General features: G+C 41.9%; 1 protein-coding gene across 1 annotated transcript in view; it reads left to right on the forward strand.

Moving 5' to 3' along the window:
* The window catches only part of ptprbl (protein tyrosine phosphatase receptor type B, like), a 54,501-nt gene that overhangs the window by 452 nt on the left and 27,566 nt on the right, over positions 1-26,483 (forward strand). Inside the window, exons 2-13 of the mRNA XM_083561780.1 lie at positions 1,791-2,186; positions 4,462-7,250; positions 8,488-8,767; positions 13,785-14,042; positions 14,336-14,602; positions 19,356-19,622; positions 19,742-20,011; positions 20,207-20,470; positions 20,785-21,051; positions 21,190-21,453; positions 21,622-21,885; positions 26,104-26,367. Of these exons, the coding sequence (XP_083417906.1) occupies positions 1,791-2,186; positions 4,462-7,250; positions 8,488-8,767; positions 13,785-14,042; positions 14,336-14,602; positions 19,356-19,622; positions 19,742-20,011; positions 20,207-20,470; positions 20,785-21,051; positions 21,190-21,453; positions 21,622-21,885; positions 26,104-26,367 (5,850 nt within the window). The remainder of the gene's footprint in view (positions 1-1,790; positions 2,187-4,461; positions 7,251-8,487; positions 8,768-13,784; positions 14,043-14,335; positions 14,603-19,355; positions 19,623-19,741; positions 20,012-20,206; positions 20,471-20,784; positions 21,052-21,189; positions 21,454-21,621; positions 21,886-26,103; positions 26,368-26,483) is intronic.

The following is a 26,483-nucleotide window of genomic DNA, read 5'->3' on the forward strand; positions in this document are numbered from 1 at the left end:
TTATACTTTAAACTAATTAATGAGGATAATTCCGAGGAAACATTTCAGAAATGTATAAGATCACAAATGTGTTTATCTACTGCACTTTACTAAAACTAACATCATTAATTAACCAACATCTTATTTCTCACAGCTGGGTTTCCTCGTATTTCTGATTATGTCAATATTTGATCTTTACACCATGTTGAGTTCAGCAGTTAAATCAATTAACACATTACTATTAAATAATAAATACAGTTTGTCTATTTTATACCAATTTATTCCATTTATTCCTTTATGAAGGTTAGGATGAGGGGTGAGATGAGGGGTAAGATTAGGGGTGAGATGAGGGGTAGGGATGAGATGAGGGGTAGGGGTAAGATGAGGGGTAAGATGAGGGGTGAGATGTGGGGTAGGGATAAGATGAGGGGTAGGGATGAGATGAGGGGTAGGGGTGAGATAAGGGGTAAGATGAGGGGTAAGATGAGGAGTGAGATAAGGGGTAAGATGAGGGATGAGATGGGGGTAGGGGTAAGATGAGGAGTGAGATAAGGGGTAAGATGAGGGGTGGGGGTAAGATGAGGGGTGAGATGATTGGTAGGTGTGAGATGATGGGTAAGATGATTGGTAGGTGTGAGATGAGACGTAAGATGATTGAGATGAGGGATAAGATGAGGGGTATGTGTGAGATAAGGGGTAAGATGAGGGGTAAAATGAGGGGTAGGGTTAGGGTTAGGGGTGAAATGAGGGGTGAGATGAGGGGTAGGTGTAAGATGAGGGGTAAGATAAGGGGTAGGGGTGAGATGAGGGGTGAGATGATTGGTAGGTGTGAGATGAGGGGTAAAATGATTGGTAGGTGTGAGATGAGGGGTAAGATGAGGGGTATGTGTGAGATAAGGGGTAAGATGAGGGGTAAGATGAGGGGTAGGGTTTGGGTTAGGGGTGAGATGAGGGGTAGGTGTAAGATGAGGGGTAAGATGAGGTGTAAGATAAGGGGTAGGGGTGAGATGAGGGTTAGGGTTGGGGTTAGGGGTGAGATGAGGGGTGAGATGAGGGGTAAGATGAGGGGTAGGGGTGAGATGAGGAGTAAGATGAGGGGTAGATGTGAGATGAGGGGTGAGATGGGGGGTAGGGGTAAGATGAGGGGTAGGTGTAAGGTGAGGGGTAGGGGTAAGATAAGGGGTGATACAAGGGGTAGGGGTAAGATGGGGGGTAGGTGTAAGATGTGGGGTAGGTGTGAGATGAGGGGTAAGATAAGGGGTGGGTGTGAGATGAGAGGTAAGATGAGGGGTAGGGATAAGATAAGGGGTAGGTGTGAGATTTTAGGTTTTATTTGTGTCTGTACTTTTGAGAGTCACTAACAGCTGGAACCAAATTCCTTGTGTGTGTCAACACACTTGGCCAATAAACCTGATTCTGATTCTGATTCTGATGAGAGGAGGGGTAAGATAAGGGGTAGGTGTGAGGTGAGGGGTAAGATGAGGGGTAGGGGTAAGATAAGGGGTAGGTGTGAGATGAGGGGTAATATGAGGGGTAGGGGTAAGATAAGGGGTAGGTGTGAGGTGAGGGGTAAGATAAGGGGTAGGGGTAAGATAAGGGGTAGGTGTGAGGTGAGGGGTAAGATGAGGGGTCTTTAATGCTTAATATTTTAGACTATTTTAGACTATTTTTTTTGCAACAGGTGTGTTAATGTGTGTGTGTGTGTGTGTGTGTGTGTGTGTGTGTGTGTGTGTGTGTGTGTGTGTGGTGTGTGTGTGCATGTGTGTGTGTGTGTGTGTGTGTGTGTGTGTGTGTGTGTGTGTGTGTTTTAGGTGGGTTCCTGATCAGACACACGAGTAAAGGTGTGTGTGTGACGGTTCAGGGTGGAGTGCTTGTGGTTTTGAGGAAGTGTGATGTGAGGAACCCGTCTCAGGACTGGAGCTGGACCCCAGACAGGAAGCTGAAGCTCACTCACTCTGCAGTATGTTTATGGGTCAACCTGAAGGAAGGTGTGCCCTATCATGCACGCTTGGTGAAGTCACGCCCCTGTAACTCCGCCCCTTCATGGAAGTGTTATGATGAGTTTGGGATCTTTGGGTTGGAGATGTTGCCTCTGTACCTGCAGAAACAGGGGGAGAGAGCCGTGGTCAGGTCCGAACCCAAACACTCCAACTGGACCCAGTACACAGAGCAGCAAGTGGAGCCGAAACACCTGTGTTCAAATCCAGGTACTGTTCAAGTGTGGGGCAAGAGAGAGGGGAAGAGGGGGCGGGGGAGTGTGTGTGTGTGTGTGTGGGGGGGAGGAGGAGTAATTTCACACCATTATTTACATTTACAAACATTAACATACTTCATACCTTAAACATGACAGTCTCATTAAATAAATAAATTATGAATTAATACATTAATTACGGATTAAAATTGTACGTCACATATTTAGAATTAGTTGATTCTTCTGCTCCATCATTGAAGGCCACGCTGTAAAAAAATCCATCCAGATCTTTTATCAACTAAAAATATTCAGACTCCTCCCGGATCTTAGCAACTATAAGTGCCTTTACCACCCTAATCACTGCACCTTCTCTTCTCCTTCTCTTCTCCTTCTCCTGCACTTGACTCCTCTATGTTGCAGAACATTTTGTATCTACAGTGAGGTCATTTTATGCAACATGGATATCTGTAGGATTCACCCAGTGATTTGTCCCCACTGGAGATTCACAGTGTGTTTCTCTATAGTAGGTTTGTACAGCGATCTCCAGCAGCCTTTAGAGGATGAATCTGGCTAAAACACATCTGACCACTTTGATTCCTTGCAGTTTTTGAGGGTACTGAGGTATGAGACTTTCAGGCAGATGGAGTCCTGATGCTTAGAAAAGAACATTCTTCTGATTGTGCTTCTTTTGGCTTCTGCTTCTGAAACCTGTAGATAGAACATTTAGATAGGATTTCTGGCTCTGGTTTAACAGTCCTGTTCACCTTTGGTCTTTGTCTGAAGGCAGAAGGTAATGTTGATGGGATTCTCCTCATTATACACTTCATGACCCCTGTGGATGCCTGTCACCCTAAAAATCTCATCCAGAATTCTCCATTTGGCACCTTTCTTTAGGTGCATGATTTTCCTGTACTCCCATGATACAATCCCACTCCCTGCATGTTCCGCTCTGATCCTAGACGTAAACATCAAATCTTTAAGTCTTCTCTATTTGATTCTCCCTGGAGGCACTGGAAGGATCTTTGACAGTTGTCTGTAAGATAACCTTCACTTTTTCCAAGTGTTGAAAACTTTTCATTATACTTTATTCAAAACATTTTCAAGATTTTTTCATCACTGGCACTTCTGATGAACCCTGTTATGGCATTGGGAAAAGCAGAAACTATTTTTGTAACCTGTCCTATGGAATTTCTGGTTTCTTTCTTGGTTGGTAAAATAAGACCAGTGAGAATCTCTCCTGATTAAAGACGGCTCTAAAGACCTGTGCACTCAAAAACATAACACTCCCTTTAACCTTAAGAGACCACAAACTCCAGTGTACAAACATTTTACCCATGAAATCAAACTTTCCCCTCAAACAACTAATCATGTAAGGGTTTGAAATAAATATGTATGGTCAACTTTATCAAAGGCCTCATTAAGAATTTTTTCTAAAAACAGTTTTAATCTATTTGAAAGGCACTTTTTTATAATCTGTACACAGTAATGATACCAGTCTTCAGTTCTTTAGCAGCCTGAGATGTAATATGGATAAAACACCACTTCTGCAGCTGGTTGCAGTTCATTTCTTCTGTAAGAAGTCCTGGAAACTATGTCCGTCATTTAAAAAAAAAAAAAAAAAATTAACGTTCATCAATTTCTCAGGTTGAATACTGGAGCTGCAGGAACGTGTGCCAGATTATTTCATTATTTAGAGAATTTTTGAACTTTTAGAACTGAGCACACTGCAGCAGGGCAGACATGTGTGTGTGTGTGTGTGTGTGTGTGTGTGTGTGTGTGTGTGTGTGTAGGATGTGCCCCTGATATCAGTTTCCTCACACATTGTGTTCAAGGCTGTCGGTCGTCACAGGAATGTCGTACATTGATTCTTCCTGTCAGTGTTTTAAGCTCACAGTAACTTACTGCTGTTTAAGGAAATGCTACACACACACACACACACACACACACACACACACACACACACACACACACACACACACACACACACACACACACACACACACACACATGTCTGCCCTGCTGCAGTGTGCTCAGTTCTAAAAGTTCAAAAATTCTCTAAATAATGAAATAATCTGGCACACGTTCCTGCAGCTCCAGTATTCAACCTGAGAAATTGATGAACGTTAATTGAACGTTTTGTGTTGAGTAAAAATCTGAATTAATTATAATTATTATTAAATAACTCTAATCCCACTGTCTTACCATGATGTGTTTATGTGCTGAAGCTGTTCTGAATGATATATTACAACTTTTTTATTCATAATATCCTCCATCTCTCTGTCCATCACCAGGTCTTTCAACAACTGATAAAAACACAGGAGCGATAACAACTGTGAGGATCCCTGTTACATCCCACATTACAGTTAGGTCCAGAGCCAAAAGGACCGGGACCACTGGTACCTTTAACAAAGACAAACTGACTCACACAGTTGACCTGAAACTTTTTAAAATGGAGAAACAGGAAGCTATCTCTGTCTCACAGCTCCCTTCAGAAACGAGGAATGTAATGAGTAACATTACGACTGTTTCAGTTTTCCTGCAGAACTTCAGCTGGAGCTCAGAGACGACCTCAGAGTTTACACATCATCCCACTGGAACCCACAACATGGAGAAATCACTTCCTGCAACAGATGACATGACACACTACAGATTTCCAATTACACCAAACACCCCATTTAACTCTTCTAACACCTCCTCCAACTCATCTAGCTTCTCCTCTAACCTCTCCTCTAATTCCTCCTCTTCTGCATCTGTTTTCTCAACACCAAAACTTAACCTTTTAGCCCAAATTATTACAGAAGCTAAGACTCAAACTGACATCAAACCTGTAAAACACACAACAACATGGTCACACAACACACCAAGCCTAATGAGGGCAACTATAACTGCCTCCAGAGTGGCCACAGCTTCCCATACAGAGACTGAAACACTAAGAGAAACCACATCGACTGTAGCTCATCTAACCAAACTCACAGCTGCAGCTACTACAACAACCATGACTTCCAAAACTGTATTCCAATCTGCTACTACATTTACTGCTGCTCCTGTGACGAGAGCAGATCCAACCACAACTGGACTTGTATCTAAATCTATTAGGAAAAATAATCCTAAAATATTACAGACATTGAGGCCTGTACCTATGCCATTTAGAGCAACTGCAACATCCTCGGTGAATACAGCAGGTCCAACTATAACTAACCCTGTAACTTCAACTTACTCTACAACTACATCTAACAGAGCGACTACACCTGTAATCAAAGCTCCCAGATCCACCACAATTACCCCTTATGTTAAATCAAAAAACATAACTACATCTACCCCTGACATTTCTTCAGATCTGCCAATAACACTATATACAATTGAGTCAACATCAACATTTACTGAGGCAACTACAGCTGCTCCTATAACTACAGCCACTGAGGCAACCACAAGTGCCCCTATAACTACAGCCACTGAGGCAACCACAAGTGCCCCTATAACTACAGCCACTGAGGCAACCACAAGTGCCCCTATAACTACAGCCACTGAGGCAACCACAAGTGCCCCTATAACTACAGCCACTGAGGCAATTACAACTGCCCCTATAACTACAGCCACTGAGGCAATAACAACTGCCCCTATAACTACAGCCACTGAGGCAACCACAAGTGCCCCTATAACTACAGCCACTGAGGCAACCACAAGTGCCCCTATAACTACAGCCACTGAGGCAATTACAACTGCCCCTATAACTACAGCCACTGAGGCAATAACAACTGCCCCTATAACTACAGCCACTGAGGCAACAACAAGTGCCCCTATAACTACAGCCACTAAGGCAATTACAACTGCCCCTATAACTACAGCCACTGAGGCAATTACAACTGCCCCTATAACTACAGCCACTGAGGCAATTACAACTGCCCCTATAACTACAGCCACTGAGGCAACTACAAGTGCCCCTATAACTACAGCCACTAAGGCAATTACAACTGCCCCTATAACTACAGCCACTGAGGCAATTACAACTGCCCCTATAACTACAGCCACTGAGGCAACTACAAGTGCCCCTATAACTACAGCCACTAAGGCAATTACAACTGCCCCTATAACTACAGCCACTAAGGCAATTACAACTGCCCCTATAACTACAGCCACTAAGGCAATTACAACTGCCCCTATAACTACAGCCACTAAGGCAATTACAACTGCCCCTATAACTACAGCCACTAAGGCAATTACAACTGCCCCTATAACTACAGCCACTAAGGCAATTACATCTGCCCCTATAACTACAGCTACTAAGGCAATTACAACTGCCCCTATAACTACAGCCACTAAGGCAATTACAACTGCCCCTATAACTACAGACACTGAGGCAATTACAACTGCCCCTATAACTACAGCCACTAAGGCAATTACAACTGCCCCTATAACTACAGCTACTAAGGCAATTACAACTGCCCCTATAACTACAGCCACTAAGGCAATTACAACTGCCCCTATAACTACAGACACTGAGGCAATTACAACTGCCCCTATAACTACAGCCACTAAGGCAATTACAACTGCCCCTATAACTACAGACACTGAGGCAATTACAACTGCCCCTATAACTACAGACACTGAGGCAACTACAACTGCCCCTATAACTACAGCCACTACGGCAATTACAACTGCCCCTATAACTACAGCCACTACGGCAATTACAACTGCCCCTATAACTACGGACACTGAGGCAACTACAACTGCCCCTATAACTACAGCTACTGAGGCAAATGCAACTGCCCCTATAACTACAGCCACTGAGGCAACTTCAACTGCCCCTATAACTACAGCCACTGAGGCAACTACAATTGCCCCTATAACTACAGCTATTAATCCAGCTACATCTGTTTTAATAATAACAGCTACTAAAGCAACTACACCCATCCATTTAACTAAACCTACTAAGGTAACTACATCTACAGCAACAAAGAGCAGAATGGCAACAACAAAAGCAATTCTTACTACTGATATTCTAAGTACTGAACCCCCAACAACAACTATTTCAACTACCCCTGTGATCTCCACTACATTAACCACCGCCACCCCCCTTCAGGTAAGAAGAAAATAGAAAAATAATAAATAGAAAAAAAATAGAAAAACTACAAAAATAAAAAAACAAATGTAACCCATTTAAATTCAGCAACAGGAGATGATGTGCTGCATTTAAAAGATTTGATGGTGGTCATGGTTATTGTTGCATAACAGTTATGCACATACCTTCATGGGACCTCATCATTGAACAAAAACACAGCGCTGGTAACTGAGCTGCTGTTGGTCTCTGATCAGGATTGTGTCTCCTCGCTTCTGTTCCTTGACATTAATGCAGCTTTTGACACTATTGCTAATAATATTCTTATCAATAGACTCTTCTTCTTCTTCTTCTTCTTCTTCTTCTTCTATTGAATGCTCCCATTAGGGGTCGCAACAGCGAAACATCCGTCTCCAATTCTTATCAATAGACTACAAAATGTAATACATTTTTACACATGTCCAGCATTACTGCCTGATGTCTGTCTCTATTTTAATCTTGACCAAAAAGGAGTGGAGAAGACTCCTCAGATCATGCTCTATTGCCCTAAAAATGTGTATTTATAAGGATAAAATTGAAACTTGTTTGTCTTTAAATCATGACTGGAATGAGACACTTTCCTCACTTTCCACTTGGCTTTTAGAAAGTGTTTCTTTTTTTAAGTGAACTTGGTGGAAAAGTAGGTGATACACTGAGTGATGATCAGCTCACAAAACTAAAATGATATCAGAAGTAATATTTATTAGCTAGATATTTAGAAGCTTTTCATTAATGTAATGATGTGAACTCTAAGCAAATATAAATGAGCAGGGTGTGTTAAAGGGAAAGTTGAGCAGGAAGTCAGTAGGGTGGAGTGTCTGAGAAGCTTCAGGGAGGCAAAGGTGGAAATCTGGCAGCAAGCATCAGAGACTTTAGAGTCAGCTACAGCGAAAGGAATCGAATTGTCTCTTACATTTCTCATTAGACTTAGAAATGTTTATTTGTTTAAAAAATAATCCAAATTAAACTGCAGGAAATTTATAGATCACAACAGGGAAGGAAAGAGTTATGGATTATAAATACTTTTAATTGAAGAAAATGCTTAAAATCACCTGTTCTCCAGCTTTGATTGTGAGATGTTGGCATGGAAACAATGCTGGATTTGGGTTGCTTGGACTCTCACTCTCACAGCGAGATGGGCACAGGTTTGTCCAGCAACAGGTGAAATTTTGGATTTCATACTGTACATTTTTCTTTTTTTGACTGTTTTATTTTCTTTCAGCTCGAAACCACAAAGGAAGCAGTCAGGTGTGTGGTGAACCAAACTGAAGCCACCATGAGCACATTCTCAGCTGTGATTAAGTTCAAATCAGCAGGACAGTTCTGTGGTTTCACTCTGATCAACCGTGTGACTGGATCTCAGTTAACCAACTGCCCTCAGATCCAAACCCACAACAACACATATAACTGTAAGCTCTCAGCTCTGAACCCTGGCACTGTTTACCATTTTGGAATAATTTCCCAATCTGATGTAGAGCATTTCAACATTTCACTTCAGACTGGTAAGAATGGTCTTTCAATTCTTTTATGATTTTTTTCTTTTTAAAAGATTCTGATTTTCTAATTGTTTAATTAATGTTTTGTCATTTGGAATGTAAAGATGTGTGAATGTTTTTTTCCTGAAGTTAAAGATGGTAATAATATTTCCTGATGTTGTTTTAGTCACGCACATTAGATCTTTTTTTCAGCATATTTTATTTTATTTTATTTTATTTTATTTTATTTTATTTTATTTTATTTTATGCTAACTCGGTTTAGTCGAAACAATCACATCACTAACCTGTTAGGAAGAACATTAAGAGTGTGTGATAAAGCAGAACTCAACAATGAGGGCCAACTAATCTTAAGTGTTTGTTTCCAGAAAGTTCACTTGACCCCCAAGTCATTTCCCTTTCTCATTGTTACCTTGTTCTAGCGGATGCAGGAGGCCACTGAGTTTTGTTTTGCACAGAGGAATAGATAACACACACACACACACACACACACACACACACACACACACACACACACACACACACACACACACACACACACTTCATATTCAAAAGAGTAAAGCCTGATGGGAATTTAGCATGCTTCTCAACATTCTCAAACTTGCTGTGGATGCTCATAATTCGGACTGATCTGAACTCTGATCTGATTTTCTCTGAAATAAACACGTTTTAACAATTCACACTGAACTTCTGACTTTTCACATGTGAGTTAGCTACAGTAGATCTAGAATTGTTATTTAGCTACAAACTTTCTTCTTGTCACACAGCTCAGGTGCTCAATATTCTCTGTACATTCATGCACATAAACAGTGAAAATTGTAAAAACAGTGAAAAGCGGACACACAGGCATACGGTCCTGCAAAGAAACAGATCAATCAACATTTTTATTTAAGCGAAAAAAATGTTTAGTAAATGTTTGTTTGTACTAGTCTTTATGGAATAGTGTCAGGGTTCAGAGTGGGGTTCTGTGGCAGAATCAGGGTTCAGATATTGTCAGAGGTTTCAGGGTTTAGCAAACAGGGTGAAAATTCACTGGGTGAATTAAGGATGAGGTTCGGTCATGATTTTTGGGGGTCAGTGATGAGGTGAGGGCTCAGGGTTCAGTGATACGTACATGATGTTCGTCAATAATTAACTTTGGCATTCATCAGTAAACACTGTAGTTTCTTAGTCCCCTGTATACTGTACAAGCTCCCTGTCCTGGTTTCATGAAGGTTCTGTAGAGGAATATCTCACTCCTCATTCTCAGACCTTTCTGCAAAACAGAACAAAGGGAGGAAATGAAGCTCACTATGGGTATCACACAAGTCACAGACCCACCCAGGAGTCTTTGATGTTCCTGGTTGTGTGCTGTTGGTTTGTTTAGTGATGTGCTCCTTCTGGGACATTTTTCTTTGCACACAGTAGTAAAACCTTTGGCTCCTTCCTGGCGGCTCCATCTTTAGCATTCTTCTACTGATATACCCCATGTCCCTCCTCTGCACATGTCCAAACCATCTCAATCACACCTTCCTCACCTTGTCTCCAAAACGTCCTACATACGCTGTCCCTCAAACTAATTTCTAATTCTGTCCACTCTCATCCAAATGAACATCTCAACATCTTCAGCTCTGCTACCTCCAGCTCCACCTCCTGTCTTTTACTCAATGCCACTGTCTCTAATCCATACAACATCTCAGGTCACACCACAGTCCTATAAACTTTCCCTTTCACTCTCACAGATACTCTTCTATCACAAATCACTCCTGCTATCACTCTTCTCCACCCACTCCACCCTGCCTGCACTCTTTTCTTCACTACTCTAACACACTCTCCATTACTTTGCACTGTTGACCCCAGGTACCTGAACTCCTCTACCTTCTCCACCTCTTCTCCCTGCAACCTCTCCCCTCCACTGCCCTCCCTCTCATTTACACACATGTACTCTGTCTTACTCCTACTGACTTTCATTCCCCTTCTCTCCAGCGTGTACCTCCACCTTTCCAGGATCTTCTCCACCTGCTCCCTACTCTCACCACAAATCACAATATAATCCACAAACATCATAGTCCATGGAGACTCCTGTCTGACCTCGTCCTTCAACCTGTCAATCACCACTGCAAACAGGAAAGGGTTTAGAGCCGATCTTTGATGGAGTCCAACCTTCACCTTGAACCAGTCTGTCGTTCCTACTGCACACTTCACTGCTGTCACACTGTCCTCATACATGTCCTGCACCACCCTCACATACTTCTCTGACACACCAGACTTCCTCATACAATACCACAACTCCTCTCTCGGCACCCTGTCGTACGCTTTCTCTAAATCCACAAATACACAATGCAGCTCCTTCTGACCTTCTCTATACTTCTCCATCAACATCCTCAAAGCAAATAAGGCGTCTGTGGTGCTCTTCCTCGGCATGAAACCATACTGTTGCTCACAGATGGTCACCTCTTCTCTCAGCCTGGCTTCCACTACTCTTTCCCATAACTTCATGGTGTGACTGATCAACTTAATTCCCATGTAGTTACTGCAGGTCTGCACATCTCCCTTATTCTTAAAGATCAGTACCAGCACACTCCTTCTCCATTCCCCATGCATCTTCTCACCTTCCAAAATCTGGTTAAAACTTCACTGCCATCTCTCCTAAACATCTCCACTCTTCTACTAGCATGTCATCTGGTCCAACGAACTTTCAGAATCAGAATCAGAATCAGGTTTATTAGACAATTGTGTTAACACACACAAAGAATTTGGTTCCAGCTGTTAGTGACTCTCAAAAGTACAGACATAAATAACTACATGTTTAGCTTGGACTATACAAGACAAAAAAGACAATGTGAGACAATATAGAGAGTCAAGAGGCTTTTATTGTTATTTCTACTATACACAGTGGTACACAGTAAAAATGAGAAAACGTTCCTCCAGAACCCTTGTGCTACACTAAACAACAACATAAAGCTACAACACACAACATTAAGTTACATAAAGTGCATCGAGTTCAACTGAGGGCAAACAGTGCAGACGAAAAACAGTACAGACAGACAGACAGACAGACAGACAGACAGACAACACAAGACAAGACATTTGACATAACCCAAGATAGCAGCGACCAGTAAACCAATTGTGTACTCTGAATTTACAATACTCTGCAAAGAGAACTATGAAAACTATAACCAAGAGTAAATATAAACAAACACAATGCAGTGCAGAAACAGCAGCAGTAAAGAGGTGCAAAAAAACAGCATGTAAACAGTGTAATATGGTGAAGTATAAATAATAATAAATAAATGGTGGTGGAATGGATTGAGATGAGTAATGAGTGTGTGTTAAGTTCAGGTTGCACAGTTCGGTAACACACATTTGAGTGTGTGTGTTTGTGTGTGTGTGTGTGTGTGTGTGTGTGTGTGTGTGTGTGTGTGTGTGTGTGTGTGTGTGTGTGTGTGAGTACTCCTCCAGTTCAGTTCTGTGTTGAGGAACCTGATGGCTTGCGGGAAAAAGCTGTTACACAGTCTGGAGGTAACGGCCCGAATGCTTCGGAACTGCTTCCCTGATGAGGAGGGTGAAGAGTGTGTGTGACGGGTGTGTGTGAGGGGTGTGTGATGGGTGTCCACAATGCTGTGTGCTTTGCGGATGCAGCGTGTGGTGTAAATGTGCATAATAGATGAGAGAGAGACTCTGATGATCTTCTCAGCTGTCCTCGCTATCCTCTGTAGGGTCTTGCGATCCGAGACAGTGCAGTTCCCAAACCAGGCAGTGATGCAGCTGCTCAGGATGCTCTCAATGGTCCCTCTGTAGAACATGGTCAGGATGGGGGGAGGGAGATGGGCTTTCCTCAGCCTTCTCAGGAAGTAAAGATGCTGCTGGGCTCTTGGTGATGGAGCTGGTGTTTAGTGACCAGGTGAGGTTGTCCGCCAGATGAACACCAAGGAATGTGGTGCTCTTGATGATCTCCACTAAGGATCCATCGATGATCAGTGGAGAATGGCCACTCTGAATTCTCTTAGCGTGTGTGCGCTTCGCCTCTCTGATGGCATGGGACAGTTTGGCCCTTGCTGTCTTTAAGGCCGTCTTGTCCCCTGCTCTGAAGGCGGAGTCTCTTGTTTTTAGCAGCGCATGCACCTTGGCGGTCATCCATGGCTTCTGGTTGGAGCGTGTAGTAATGGTCTTGGAGATGGTGGTCATCAATGCACTTGCCAATGTAGCTGGTCACTGTTGACGTTTTCTCCTCCAAGTTGATAAAATCACCATTGGTTGCAGCTTCCTTGGACATGTTTTAATCAGTGCATTCAAAGCAGTCCAGGAGAGCAGACATGGATCCTGCTTGCCAGGTTCTTACCTGCTTTTTTCACTCTTTATCCTCTTAATCACTGCTCTCACTTCCTCCTTACTAATCCTATCCACTTCCTGCTTCACATCTCCACACCACCCAATCTTCTCTCTTTATTATTTTCCTTGTTCATCAGCTGTCAAAATACTCCCTCCATCTTCTCAACACACTCTCCTCATTAGTCAATACATTTCCATCTTCATCCTTTATTGCTCTAACTTGCAGCACATCCTTCCCAGCTCGGTCCCTCTGCCTGGACAATCGCTACAAACTGAGAGTGGCTGGGGTTGGTTCCCTGACCGGGGATCGAACCCGGGTCGCAGCGGTGAGAGTGCTGCAGCTTAACCACTAGACCACCAGGGGACCCTTACTCATATAAAGATAAAAAACTGTCTTTAAAATTGCATTTTTTTTTTGGTCTTATTAATGACTTTAGTTTTGCATCATTTACTTGGGAACTTTACCTTTTGTGTGCTTTGGCTTTTAAAATAGTGATCCTTTAATTTTGGTTTTGCAGCTTATTATTTCTAAAGGTTCTTAGATGCACACTAAATTTGTACACACTTGATGGTCCCGTGATAAAAACAAAAAGAAGACAGAAGGGACAGTTTGGTAGTTTTACTTCTATGAGTGTTAATTGACCTGCTTTCTGATGATTTGATAAATTGCACAAAAATAATAATATTGACATGAATATTAACTTTTATTTTGCAGCTCCATCAGCAGTAAGCCAAATAAACATCTCCGCCTCCTCCACTAGCATCAAGGTTTCCTGGCAGCCAGGACCTGGGCACAGAGAGGCATTCTGGGTAACTCTGACTCATGAAGATGTACTGATCCAGAACCTGATGTTTAGTAGCAATGTGACATCATGCACTCTGCATGGCCTCAGTCCAGGAACACTGTATACAGTCACTGTGGTAACACAAGCAGCTGGAAAAAAACAAAATGCAACAAAAGCCATTCAGACAGGTGACACTGTTCTTTCTCCTGTTCTCTGATCTTTACACTTAAATAAACCCCTTATTAACTTCCCCATCACCAATCACAGAGCTTCTGTCTGCCTCTTACACACAGCTTTCATTAAAACTTCATATAGTTCACATTTTCACAGTTATATAGTAAGTAAGGAGGAAACTAACCCTTCCTCCTCACAACTCAGATTTTATTTAACATAAATCTTTTTTACATTTAATCTTCTTTTGAGAAGTCTTGTCTGATTGGTTAGAGTGTTATTCAGACCAATGTTTGTGTTGTTTTTGCAGTTCCTGCTCCGGTAACTGAGCTACAAGTGGAGAATGGTGGCAGTGTGGATTCATTAAACACCTCCTGGTCTCCTGCAAAAGGAAAAGTGGATGGATACCTAATCTTTTTAACTTCATCTTCATCCTCCACTGAACAGGAAGCTGTGCTCCTCCCCAACATGTCCTATTGGCTCTTCAGGGGTCTGATTCCTGGGCAAGCCTATCAGGTGTCAGTGAGGACTAAGATTGGGGAACTCACCAATGAGGCTCAAGCTACAGGGAGAACAGGTTAGTGCAAGCCAAACCCACTGCTTCCATAACAGCCAACAAGGATAGAACTCACAGGAACATACAAACCCGTTTCCAAAAAAGTTGGGACAAGTCAAGTTTATTTTTATTGCGCTTTTCACAACAGACATTGCCTCAAAGCAGCTTTACAGAAATCAACAGTGAAGGTGAATGGTGTGTGTTTATCCCTGATGAGCACCATGGCGACTGTGGTGAAGAAAAAACTCCCTTAGTTGTTATGAGGAAGAAACCTTGAGAGGAACCAGACTCAAAAGCAGAACCTCATCCTCATTTGGGTGACATCAAGAATGTGATTATAGTCTTTAAACACTACAGAACACTGGAGAGTGAGAACTAACATGAGCACTGGAGTGTGTGATTATGACTGATGATCTTTCTACAGTCTTCTACAGTCATTATGGTTATAAAACTAGGAGCTACTAAACAACTCATAAAATAGCTCAACATCTGAGATCATCACAGATCCAACACCAGCTTTTCCATGCCAGAGCCTTTAAACACTCCAGGAGGTCCAATGTCAAAACTTCACTCATGTAGTGGAATCCAATTGGCACTGGTACGTCGCTAGATGGTACTGGATGTTTGCTACCCAAGTTCGGCATCTACTTCTTTAAAGGTCCATAATCTTCATGAGGTGGGACGTGACTGGAGCTGGAGCAACCTCAGGATGCCTCGAAATGGGGAGAGAAAGAGAAGCAGTGGAGAGGAATTAGCGTAGCTGCTGTTCATGATATTAACAGCACAAGTTGATAATGTGCATGTGATCAGATGTTCTGGAGCACAAGGTTATGATGTGATGTGTGTTATGTGTAGAACTTGCTAAAAACATATGTCTTTAATCTGCACTTAAACTGGGAGAGTGTATCTGAACCCCGAACACTGTCAGGAAGACTATTCCAGAGTTTAGGAGCTAAATGTGAAAATGCTCTACCGCCTTTAGTGGACTTTGCTATTCTAGGAACTACTAGAAGCCCAGAGTTTTGAGATCTCAGGGAGCGTGACGGATTGTAGCGTGTTAAAAGACTGGACAGATACATGGAGATAAACCAATAATGTTTCATAAGTAACAAGTCGTTGTTTGTAATCGATTTGAAACTTAACAGGTAGCCAGTGTAGGGATGAGAAGATTGGGGTTATATGATCATATTTCCTCGATCTTGTGAGAACTCTGGCTGCTGCATTTTAAACTAACTGAAGCTTGTTTAGTTCTTACTCTCCAGTGTTCTGTAGTGTTGAAAGATTTATGATCCAACTCTTGATGTCACCCATATGAGGATGGGTTCCCCTTTTGGGTCTGGTTCCTCTCAAGGTTTCTTCCTCATAACATCTAAGGGAGTTTTTCCTTGCCACTCCATGGCTGCTCATCAGGGATAAATACACACCATTCACCTTCACTGTTGATTTCTGTAAAGCTGCTTTGAGACAATGTCTGTTGTGAAAAGTGCTATACAAATAAACTTGACTTGACTTGACTTGTTTATTAATGATGCAGGACCTCCAACTAGTAATGCATTACAGTAGTCTATTCTGGAGGTCACGCATGGACGAGCTTCTCTGCATCAGATATAGATAACATGTTTCTTAGCTTAGAAATATTTCTAAGGTGGGAGAAGCTGTTTTTGTAACTTGGTTGACATGATTGTTGAAAGACTAGTTGCTATCTAAAATAACTCCCAGGTCTTTTACTGTTGAACTAGTGGTTACAGAACATCCCGCTAAATGCAGGTTGAAATGCTGGAGCTTCTGTGTACTGGTTTTTGGGCCGATGAGCAAAATCTCCGTCTTATCAGAATTTAATAGTAGAAAGTTATGAGTCATCCAGTCTTTTATTTCTTTAACACACTCAGTTATGCGAGCTAATTGAGCGTATCGCCTGATTTTGATGAGATATATAGCTGGGTATCATCAGCATAACAGTGGAAGCTAATTCCATACCTTCTAATAATATTTCCTAAGGGAAGCATGTATATTGTGAAAAGCAGGGGTCCTAGAACTGAATCTTGTGGAACGCCATAATTTACTAGCATTAACCTGGATATCTCTCCATTTAAGTCTACAAACTGTTACCGATCAGACAGGTAGGATTTAAACCAGTTTAATGCCTGTCCCTGAATACCAATATAATTTTGTTAGCGATCTAGGAGGAGATCATGGTCTATAGTGTCGAACGCAGCACTAAGATCTAGTAAAACTAATAGGGAGATGTAGCCTTGGTCTGAAGCTAAAAACAGGTCGTTAGTGATTTTAACTAGAGCAGTTTCTGTGCTATGATGGGGCCTAAAACCTGACTGAAACTCTTCAAAGATATTGTTCTCTTGAAAGTGGGAACAGAACTGGACAGAGACAATCTTTTCTAAAATCTTAGACGTAAATGGAAGATTTGAAATGGGTCTGTAATTCGATAACATGTTTGGATCCAAAATGGGACTCTGTACAAATTGTAAAAAAAAAGAAATGCAATAATTTACAAATCTCATAAACTCATATTTTATTCACAATAGAATATAGAAACATATCAAATGTTGAAAGTGAGACATTTTGAAATGTCATGCCAAATATTGTCTCATTTTGGATTTCATGAGAGCAACACATTCCAAATAAGTTGGGACAGGCAGCAATAAGAGGCCGGAAAAGTTAAATGTACATATAAGGAACAGCTGGAGGACCAATTTGCAACTTATTAGATCAATTGGCAACATGATTGGGTATAAAAAGAGTCTCTCAGAGTGGCAGTGTCTCTCAGAAGTCAAGATGGGCAGAGGATCACCAATTCCCCCAATGCTGCGGTGATAAATAGTGGAGCAACATCAGAGAGTTTCTCAGAGAAAAACTGCAAAGAGTTTGAAGTTCTCATCATCTACAGTTCATCATATCATCCAAAGATTCAGAGAATCTGGAACAATCTCTGAGCGTAAGGGTGAAGGCCAGAAAACCATACTGGATGCTCGTGATCTTCGGGCCCTTAGATGCCACTGCATCACATACAGGAATGCTGCTGTAATGGAAATCACAACATGGGCTCAGGAATACTTCCAGAAAACATTGTTGGTGATCACAATCCACCGTGTCATTCGCCGCCGCCGGCTAAAACTCTATAGGTCAAAAAAGAAGCCGTATCTAAACATGATCCAGAAGCTCAGGCGTTTTCTCAGGGCCACGGCATCCGGACTAAAGAGGATCAGGACAACTCAAGTTGTTATCAGCGCTCAGTTCAGAAGCCTGCATCTCTGATAAAATGGCCAGCCTGCAGTCCAGATCTTTCACCCATAGAAAACATTTGGCGCATTATAGAGGAAGATGCGACAAAGAAGACCTGAGACAGTTGAGCAACTAGAAGCCTGTATTAAACAAGAATGGGAGAACATTCCTATTCCTAAACTTGAAAAACTTGTCTCCTCAGTCCCCAGATGTTTGCAAACTCTTATAAAAAGAAGAGGGGACGCCACACAGTGGTAAACATGGCCTTGTCCCAACTTTTTTGAGATGTGAAGATGCCATGAAATTTAAATTCAACTTATAATACATTTAAATAATACATTTTCTCATTTTAAACATTTGATATGTCATCTATGTGTTGTATTCTAAATAAAATATTGAAATTTAAAATTGCATTCTGTTTTTATTCACAATTTTTACAGTGTCCTAACTTTTTTGGAATCAGGTTTGTACAACACTTTTATACTGAAATGTTTTGTTGCATTTTACACATTTACAAATTTTTTAACAACTCACTAAATTTAAGACAATACTGAAAAAAGTTGAATTTTTTTTTTTTAATTCTTACTGCTGTCATTTCATTTTAGTCACATTGGTGGCAGGAAGTCAAGTCAAGTCAAGTCAAGTTTATTTCTATTGCGCTTTTCACAACAGACATTGTCTCAAAGCAGCTTTACAGAAAACAACAGTGAAGGTGAAGGTGTGTGTTTATCTCTGATGAGCAGCCGTGGCGACTGTGGCAAGGAAAAACTCCCCTAGATGTTATGAGGAAGAAACCTTGAGAGGAACCAGACTCAAAAGGGGAACCCATTCTCATATGGGTGACATCAAGAGTTTGATTATAAATCTTTCAACAATACAGAACACTGGAGAGTGAGAACTAACATGAGCACTGGAGTATAAGATTATAAGTGATGTTCTTTCTGCAGTCTTATACAGTCTATATGATCAGTAGCTCCTAGTTTTATGAGCTCAGCATTTGTGATCATCACAGATCCAGCATCAGCTTCTCCATGCCAGAGCCTTTAAACACTCCAGGAGGTCCAATGTCAAAACCACACATGTAGCGGGATCCAAATGGCACTGGTACGTCTCAAGATGGTTCAGGATGTTTGCGAGTTCGGCATCTACTTCTTCAAAAGGTCCGTAATCATCACGAGGTGGGAGGTGACTGAAGCTGGAGGAACCTCAGGGTGTCTCGGGATGGGGAGAGAAAGAGAAGCAGTGGAGAGGAATTGCTACAGGAACTGCTGTCTGATTGGTTACAGAGGCATTAGGGGTGGCAACTATGACATGATTGTTTACCGTGTGATAAGAAAGCAGAAAGTGTTGCCTGAATGGTTACAGTTTAATTGGTTCACTGAAACTGAGGTCTGATTGATTACAATGGCATTAAAGGGGAATCATTGATTTGCATCTTTGTTCTTGCTATGTGCTCATTTTGCATTTTATATATTTAATAATTTAATAACTCATTTATTCTTTTGTAATATAAATGTTTGTGTTGTTTTTGCAGTTCCTGCCCCGGTAACTGAGCTACAAGTGGAGAATGGTGGCAGTGTGAACTCATTAAACACCTCCTGGACTCCTGCAAAAGGAGAAGTGGATGAATACTTAATATCTTTAATGTCCCCTTCATCCTCTACTGAACAGGAAGCTGTGCTCCTCCCCAATATGTCCTATTGGCTCTTCAGGGGTCTGATTCCTGGGCAAGCCTATCAGGTGTCAGTGAGGACTAAGAGTGGGGAACTCACCAATGAGGCTCAAGCTGCAGGGAGAACAGGTTAGTGCAAGCCACACCCACTGCTGACATAACAGCCAACAAGGATAGAATTTACTAAAACCTACAGCGATTTGCTTCAGTGTTCTGAATGATTGCTCTGTCTTGGTCTTGCTCTTCAGTTCCTGCAAGGCCGATGTGGTGTACTTTAAAGCCTCTGGGTGACCCTGTCTCTCTGAGGCTGTGCTGGTCCCCCGTTGAAGGACAGAGGGATTTTTACAAAGTGCAGCTGTCTAATGCCTTATTTGTGCTAGAGAACAATGAAGTAGACAAATCAGCAAAAGAGTTTCAGTTCACCAGCAGAACTCTTCTCCCTGGGAGTTTGTACAGTGCAAAAATCACGGTGTTTAGCGGTTTTCTCACCAACACACAATCCTGCCAAGCAAGACTTGGTGTGTATAAGCACTAAATTACACTTTTTTGTGGTCATTGGATGCCTAATTATTTCTGAACCGGAACATTTTATCTTATAGCTACTAGTGTTAAATAATCACATTGATAAATATTGCTAAATAATCATACATTTTTCTCAAAATGAACAACAATGTTTATAAACACCTCCCTCTTTATCTCTGTCTCTTTTTCAGCCCCTGGGCATGTCCAGAAGCTTCTTGTCCTTCCTAGTAATGAGTCTTCGGTGTATATTCAGTGGCGCCCCCCACTGGGAGAGTTGGAGAAATATTCTGTCAATCTGGCAGATGTGGGAGGACGAGTAAATAAAGTTCAGACACTAAGCAAAGAGATAAATGAATGTAGCTTTTATGGCCTCACACCTGGAAAGATGTATAATATCACCGTGGTAACACACAGCAGAGACCTGAACAGCTCCACCTCCATTATTACCAACACTAGTAAGAGTTTTTTTTTAAAAAAAATCATTAATCAGAATCAAAATGATGGCAAAAAAAAAGAGTAAGGAATTAGAGCAAAGACCCGAGAACTGATGCAAGAATTATAAAACTAGGACCTGGTGATTGAGCATTAAAAAAAAGGCTAAATAAAACACGGACATAAGGAATTGAAATGAGAAATTAGGGAACTGTTTCCAAGCAATTTAAAACCTTTAAACCAAACAGCATCTGCACTACACCTATTACAGTAATTCTTTGATGTATGTGTGTGTGTCTTTTCGCTAAATGCCATAAATGTAAATGTGTGTGTTCAGTTCCAGCCAGTGTCACACATCTGACAGTCCATAATGAGGGTACCACTGATTCTTTGCATGTGAGCTGGAATAAAGCTGAAGGAGATGTTGATTTGTACCGCTTGCTGCTTATCCAGAACAGCATTGTGATTAGAAATGAAAGCGTGACATCACAGCAGATATCACATACGTTCCACATGCTGAAGAGTGGAAGCCCCTACAGGGTGGTCATTATCAGTATGAAGAATGGGGTGTCCTCTAAACAGAGGGTATCTGAGGGGTGCACAGGTAACAACCTTCACCTCAATCAAAACACATCATAAAGCCCTCAGCCAATCAGCAAAATTCAGAACAATCAGGCCAATTGGACCGTTTAACAATATTGTATTCCCTCCTCTTGCAAAATCGTCTTTATATGATTGGCAGTGCCTGCAGCAGTGGACGGAGTCTCGGTCAGTAATAATGGTCGGCCGGATTTTCTCAGTGTGTGGTGGAGACCAGCGCAAGGGGAAGTGGAGAAGTACACTGTCACACTCAGTCACCATGGCAACATAATACACACACACACCGTGCCCAAGTCCAGCTCTGAGTGTGTGTTCAACTCTCTGGTGTCTGGCCGCTTGTACAACATTAGTGTCAGCACACACAGTGGTGTGTATACCAACTCCACAGTGGTGCAGGAGAGAACACGTAAGTATACACACAAACACACACACACACACACACACACACACACACACACACACACACACACACACACACAAAGTGAAACAATGAGCACAGTGGAATATTGATGTGTGTGTGTGTGTGTGTGTGTGTGTGTGTGTGTGTGTGTGTGTGTGTGTGTGTGTGTGTCAGAGCCATCTCCTGTACTGACTCCATGTGTTACACATATGGCACGTGATGACTCTTTGAAGGTGTACTGGCGACGTCCTGCTGGAGATTTTGACTTTTACCAGATTATTATTAAACACAATAACATGATTCACCACAACAGTACGGTCCCACAGTCCCAGGAGATGTGTGTGTTCAACGACCTCATCCCAGGACGACTCTATACTGTCATTATCAACACTTTCAGTGGCAAGTATGAGGCCAGTGTGTCCACTCATGGGAGAACACGTGAGTAATCACACACACACACACACACACACACACACACACACACACACACACACACACACACACACACACCTTCACACCTTCACACACACATGCACGCACACATGCACGCACACACACACACATGCACCCACAAGCAAGCAAACTCAAACACACACACACACACACACACACACACACACACACACACACACACGCACAGAACTGGGGTCAACTGCAGCAGGTTTTTGGATGGAATATGGCAGATATTTATGGTTGGTTGTAATGATGTTGTAATGTAAATCATTACTACCTATTGATGGTGTGCATGTGAGTGCAGTGCTTTTATTTCCTGTTCATTTTGATACCATGCTGAATAAAAATCTAGGATTCTGCTCGTTATTTTCTATGAGGGAGGAGAAATATGCTGATCAGCAGCACTAAGAGATTTTCTAGAACTCAGGAGATTCTCCTTCCATGCTATTTGAAATACTGTTAATTTTGTTTGACGCCATTTACGTTCTAATTTCTGAGTGGTCTGTTTTAAGGTGCGCATATGATCATTATACCACTGTGCTGACTTTTAACCCCTGATCATTTTGGTTTTAAGGGGAGCTCTATCATCTAGAGTGTAACGGAACGTTGATTCTAGGTATTCAGTGGCCCAGTTGAGCTCTGCGGGGTCAGACGGAGATCTGTTTAATGTTGACAGTTCCGGAAGATTATTGAAAAAACGTGCAGTTGTAGTTGACGTGAATGTGTTTAACACGGTAACGTGCTGAGGTAGTAATGCAATGACTAAGGCAGATTTTCAAAGAGATGAGATAATGATCTGAAATAACTTTAGACTGTGGAATTATGAATTTTTATTTTTATTTTTAATCCAAATGTTAATAACAAATCAAGAGTGTGTCTCCACTATGAGTGGGTCCAATAACATTCTGATTAATTCCAACTGAATCTAGAATGATAGATATCCGATGTTGCGGGGTGCAATGATGATGATCAGAAGCGAAAAGTAGTCCTGAGTCAGTGTAGGAGACTGTTGACATTAACTACAGTCTAATCCATCCTTAAAGCGCCTGTTCTTACTCCGGAATTTCATGGAACTACCCAAGGCGTTGATGAGAAACCGTCCCAAGCTGCACCGAGTGGCCTCCATTCGAAGAGAACACTATCCAGACGCAGGCCTGGACGAAGTGGGAAGATCTACGGAGGGGAGAGGGGCAGGAACAGTGGTCACAGGAGCCTCAGGAGCATGTTAAACTTGACTGAGAGAGAGAGAGAGACAGAGAGAGAGAGAGAGAGAGAGAGAGAGAGAGAGAGAGAGAGAGAGAAGAGAGAGAGCGAGAGCGAGAGAGAGAGAGAAAGAGAGAGAGAGAGAGAAGAGGGTGACAGGAAGAGAAGGATATGGATTATTAAGTGTCCCTATTGTTGTATGAAAGTTAATGTCACTGTGCAGTTTGGACTCCGGCAAGACTCGCTATGGCAGCATAACTACAAGGGAGAACCAGGAGGAAACACAGACATGAGGGATCTCTGGGATAAGAGACGACCCACCACACCACTGTCAACAAACCTGAGTGAGCGTGTGAGAGTGAGGAGACGACAGCGTACAAATATCCCAGTTCACCAAACACTCCATATCCATGATCCCTCCAGATCTGCTCCTTTACCTCACAAACACCTACTGACTAAACACTCCACTAAATAAATGTGTGTTCAGCCTCGACTTGAACACTGAGACTGTGTGTGTCTGAGTCCTGAACACTGATTGGGAGGCTGTTCCATAACTGTGGGGTTTATAAGAGAAAAATCTGCCCCCTGCTGTAGTCTTCATTATTTGAGGTAACAGATAGCCTGCACCTTTTAATCTAAGTAGGCGTGGAGGATCATCCTGGTACAGAAGTTCACTCAGATACTGCGGCATGAGAGCGTTAAGTGCTTTATACGTCAGTAGTAGTATTTTATAATCAGTGTGAGATGTAATTGGGAGCAGTGTAGATGATTAAAACAGGGCTGATGTGATCATATTTTCTAGATCTAGTGAGGACTCTTGCTGCTGCATTCTGAACTAACTGAAGCTTATTTCTGCACTTACTCCAACACCCAGACAGTAAAGCGTTACAGTAGTCTAATCTAGAAGTAACAAAAGCATGAACTAGTTTTTCTGCATTCTGTAACGACATCATATTTCAAATATTAGCAATATTTCTAAGGTGAAAGAAGGCGATCCTGGTAATATTATTCACGTGAGCCTCAAAGGAAAGACTCGAGTCAATAATCACCCCAAGGTCTTTGACAGCCGTACACGCTGAAACAAAAAATTTATATTAAAGTCACCAACAATTAATGCTTTGTGTAAAGAAGGAGCTAAATTTGTGACGAAATCTGCAAATTCTACTATAAAATCAGAGTCGGGCCCCTGGGGGTCTATAAATAATAATTAGTGGAATTGACTGACTGAACCTGCTTTTGGACACTGAATATTTTATGTTTGTGTAAGGAACTTCAAATGTTTTACATTTGTGTTTAGTTTTTTGTGTGGCGCTTAGATTATTATTATAAATAGCTGCGACTCCGCCTCCTCTGCCATTTAGACAGGGCTGATGTATAAAACTATACCAAGGAGGACTCGCTTCATTTAATGCGACATATTCATTCGGTTTAATCCATGTTTCTGTCAAACACATTATATGAAACTTCTGGTTGGTAATATTTAGTTTTATAGTAAGCACATTTGATGTGAGAAATCTAATATTAAACAATCCTATCTTTAGATCAGAGGTGCTGTTGTGTGTTCAGTCCTATTTAATTTACTGTTAATTACTGTTAATCAGGTTACTTAAACAGACTTTCTGAAAATGTCTACAGTTTGTTTTTTCGTTTAGGGAACAGACACAGTCTCAATATGGTGGTTCGACTCTGAGTGACAAACAGCTAGCAGACAGTCGGTTTAGCCTGTCTGTCTGCTCCCTGGCCTTGGCTCTGGACAGTCACTGGTCAAAATTGGTCCAATTATCTATGAAGCCCACATTGTTTTTGGAGCACCACTCGGACATCCAGCAGTTCAGTGACCATAACCTGCTGTGGGCTACATCGCCACACCGCATTGGAATGGGGCCAGAGCATATTACAGCATTGAACATCTCCTGCTCGTATATCGTATATATTGTATACAACTCTATAATATTACTCTTAGTAACCTCTTACTGTCAAAGGCGTATATCATTAGCTCCTGTGTAAAAAAAACTTTCTTAGAGAACTTGTGCTTTGCTAAAAACCTTAGCTGAGCTGCTATGTCTTTCACTCTGGCTCCCGGTATACACCTGACCTGTGCTGCTGGTGCCCCTAAAGGTCTCGCTAATTTCACGTGCATTAGAATATAGTCTCCTATAACCAGAGCTCTTTCAGGTTTCTCAGTGGGTGCTTCACTGAGAAGAGCAAACCTGTTGGACACGTGAAGCAGAAAAGAATGGTACTCCCGTGCTTAGCGTTAGCTTTGGCTTTGTGAGTGTGCTGCCGAGTCCTCACCCACTCGCCCCACTGCGAGGGCTCTAATGCCGGAGTCGGGGAAATGTGAACTCCACCTAGGGCATCCAGACTTCCCCTGCAGAACCTGGACTGCTCTTGCATTCACGAATTCTCTCTATACTCTGGATGCTCCTCTAATGCTAGGATCTTCTCCATTAAAGAGCAAACTAACTAACACAAATAAAATTATCGCTAGCGAAGGAGAAAGACTTACTAAACATGTCACACTTCACACACTGAATGGGTAATTACATACCTTAATGTGGTTACTAGTGTGTGTTAGTAGTTTTGATCTGAATGGCGTCCACTCACTTTAAACCATTGAATAAAGTGTTCTTCCAAAAGAAGACATAGAAGAAAAACGGAGCCGGTGGAAAGTAGAGAATACAGGAAATGTGCTAGCTCTTGACAAGCAGTTCCCAGATTTTACTGGTCTACTAGGGTTAGGGTTAGGGTTAGGGTTAGGACTAAAAAGGGTCTATGATGCATGACCTTGTTTCAGTAACATTTACTTTATTTGATCTAGATAAACATCAAGGGATTAACAGTTAGGACAGCAGCTGAGATAAGGTTTTAGTTGAAAACCAAAACCGTGTCCAAAAATCTCTCTCTCTCTCTCTCTCTCTCTCTCTCTCTCTCTCTCTCTCTCTCTCTCTCTCTCTCTCTCTCTCTCTCTCTTTCTCTCCCTATCTGTCTCTCTCTCAGTTCCTGGTGGTGTGCGTAACCTGAAATTGTTGTCTCAGGGGACACAGGAACTAGGCGTGGTGTGGACATCAGCTGTAGGAGATGTGGATCACTATGAGGTTCAGATTGTGTTTAATGATATGAAAGTGTTTCACCCAGTCACTCTGAGCAGCAGTACAACTCAGCATGTCCTCTCACTGCTTACGCCTGGACGCCTTTATAAGATCATTGTGTCTTCCTTCAGTGGTCCTAATCTCAGCACACGCTTCATTGAAGGGAGGACAGGTACCTTGTCTACAACATCAGTCTCTCTGTCACTCTGCATCTCTGTTTTACTGTCATGCTGTCTCCTCATTTCTTTCTTCATAAGATGTTCTTATTTTAATATTTATGATGATGAT

The sequence above is a fragment of the Silurus aristotelis genome, assembly GCF_946808225.1.
Source record: "Silurus aristotelis genome assembly, chromosome: 14".
NCBI lineage: Eukaryota > Metazoa > Chordata > Actinopteri > Siluriformes > Siluridae > Silurus > Silurus aristotelis.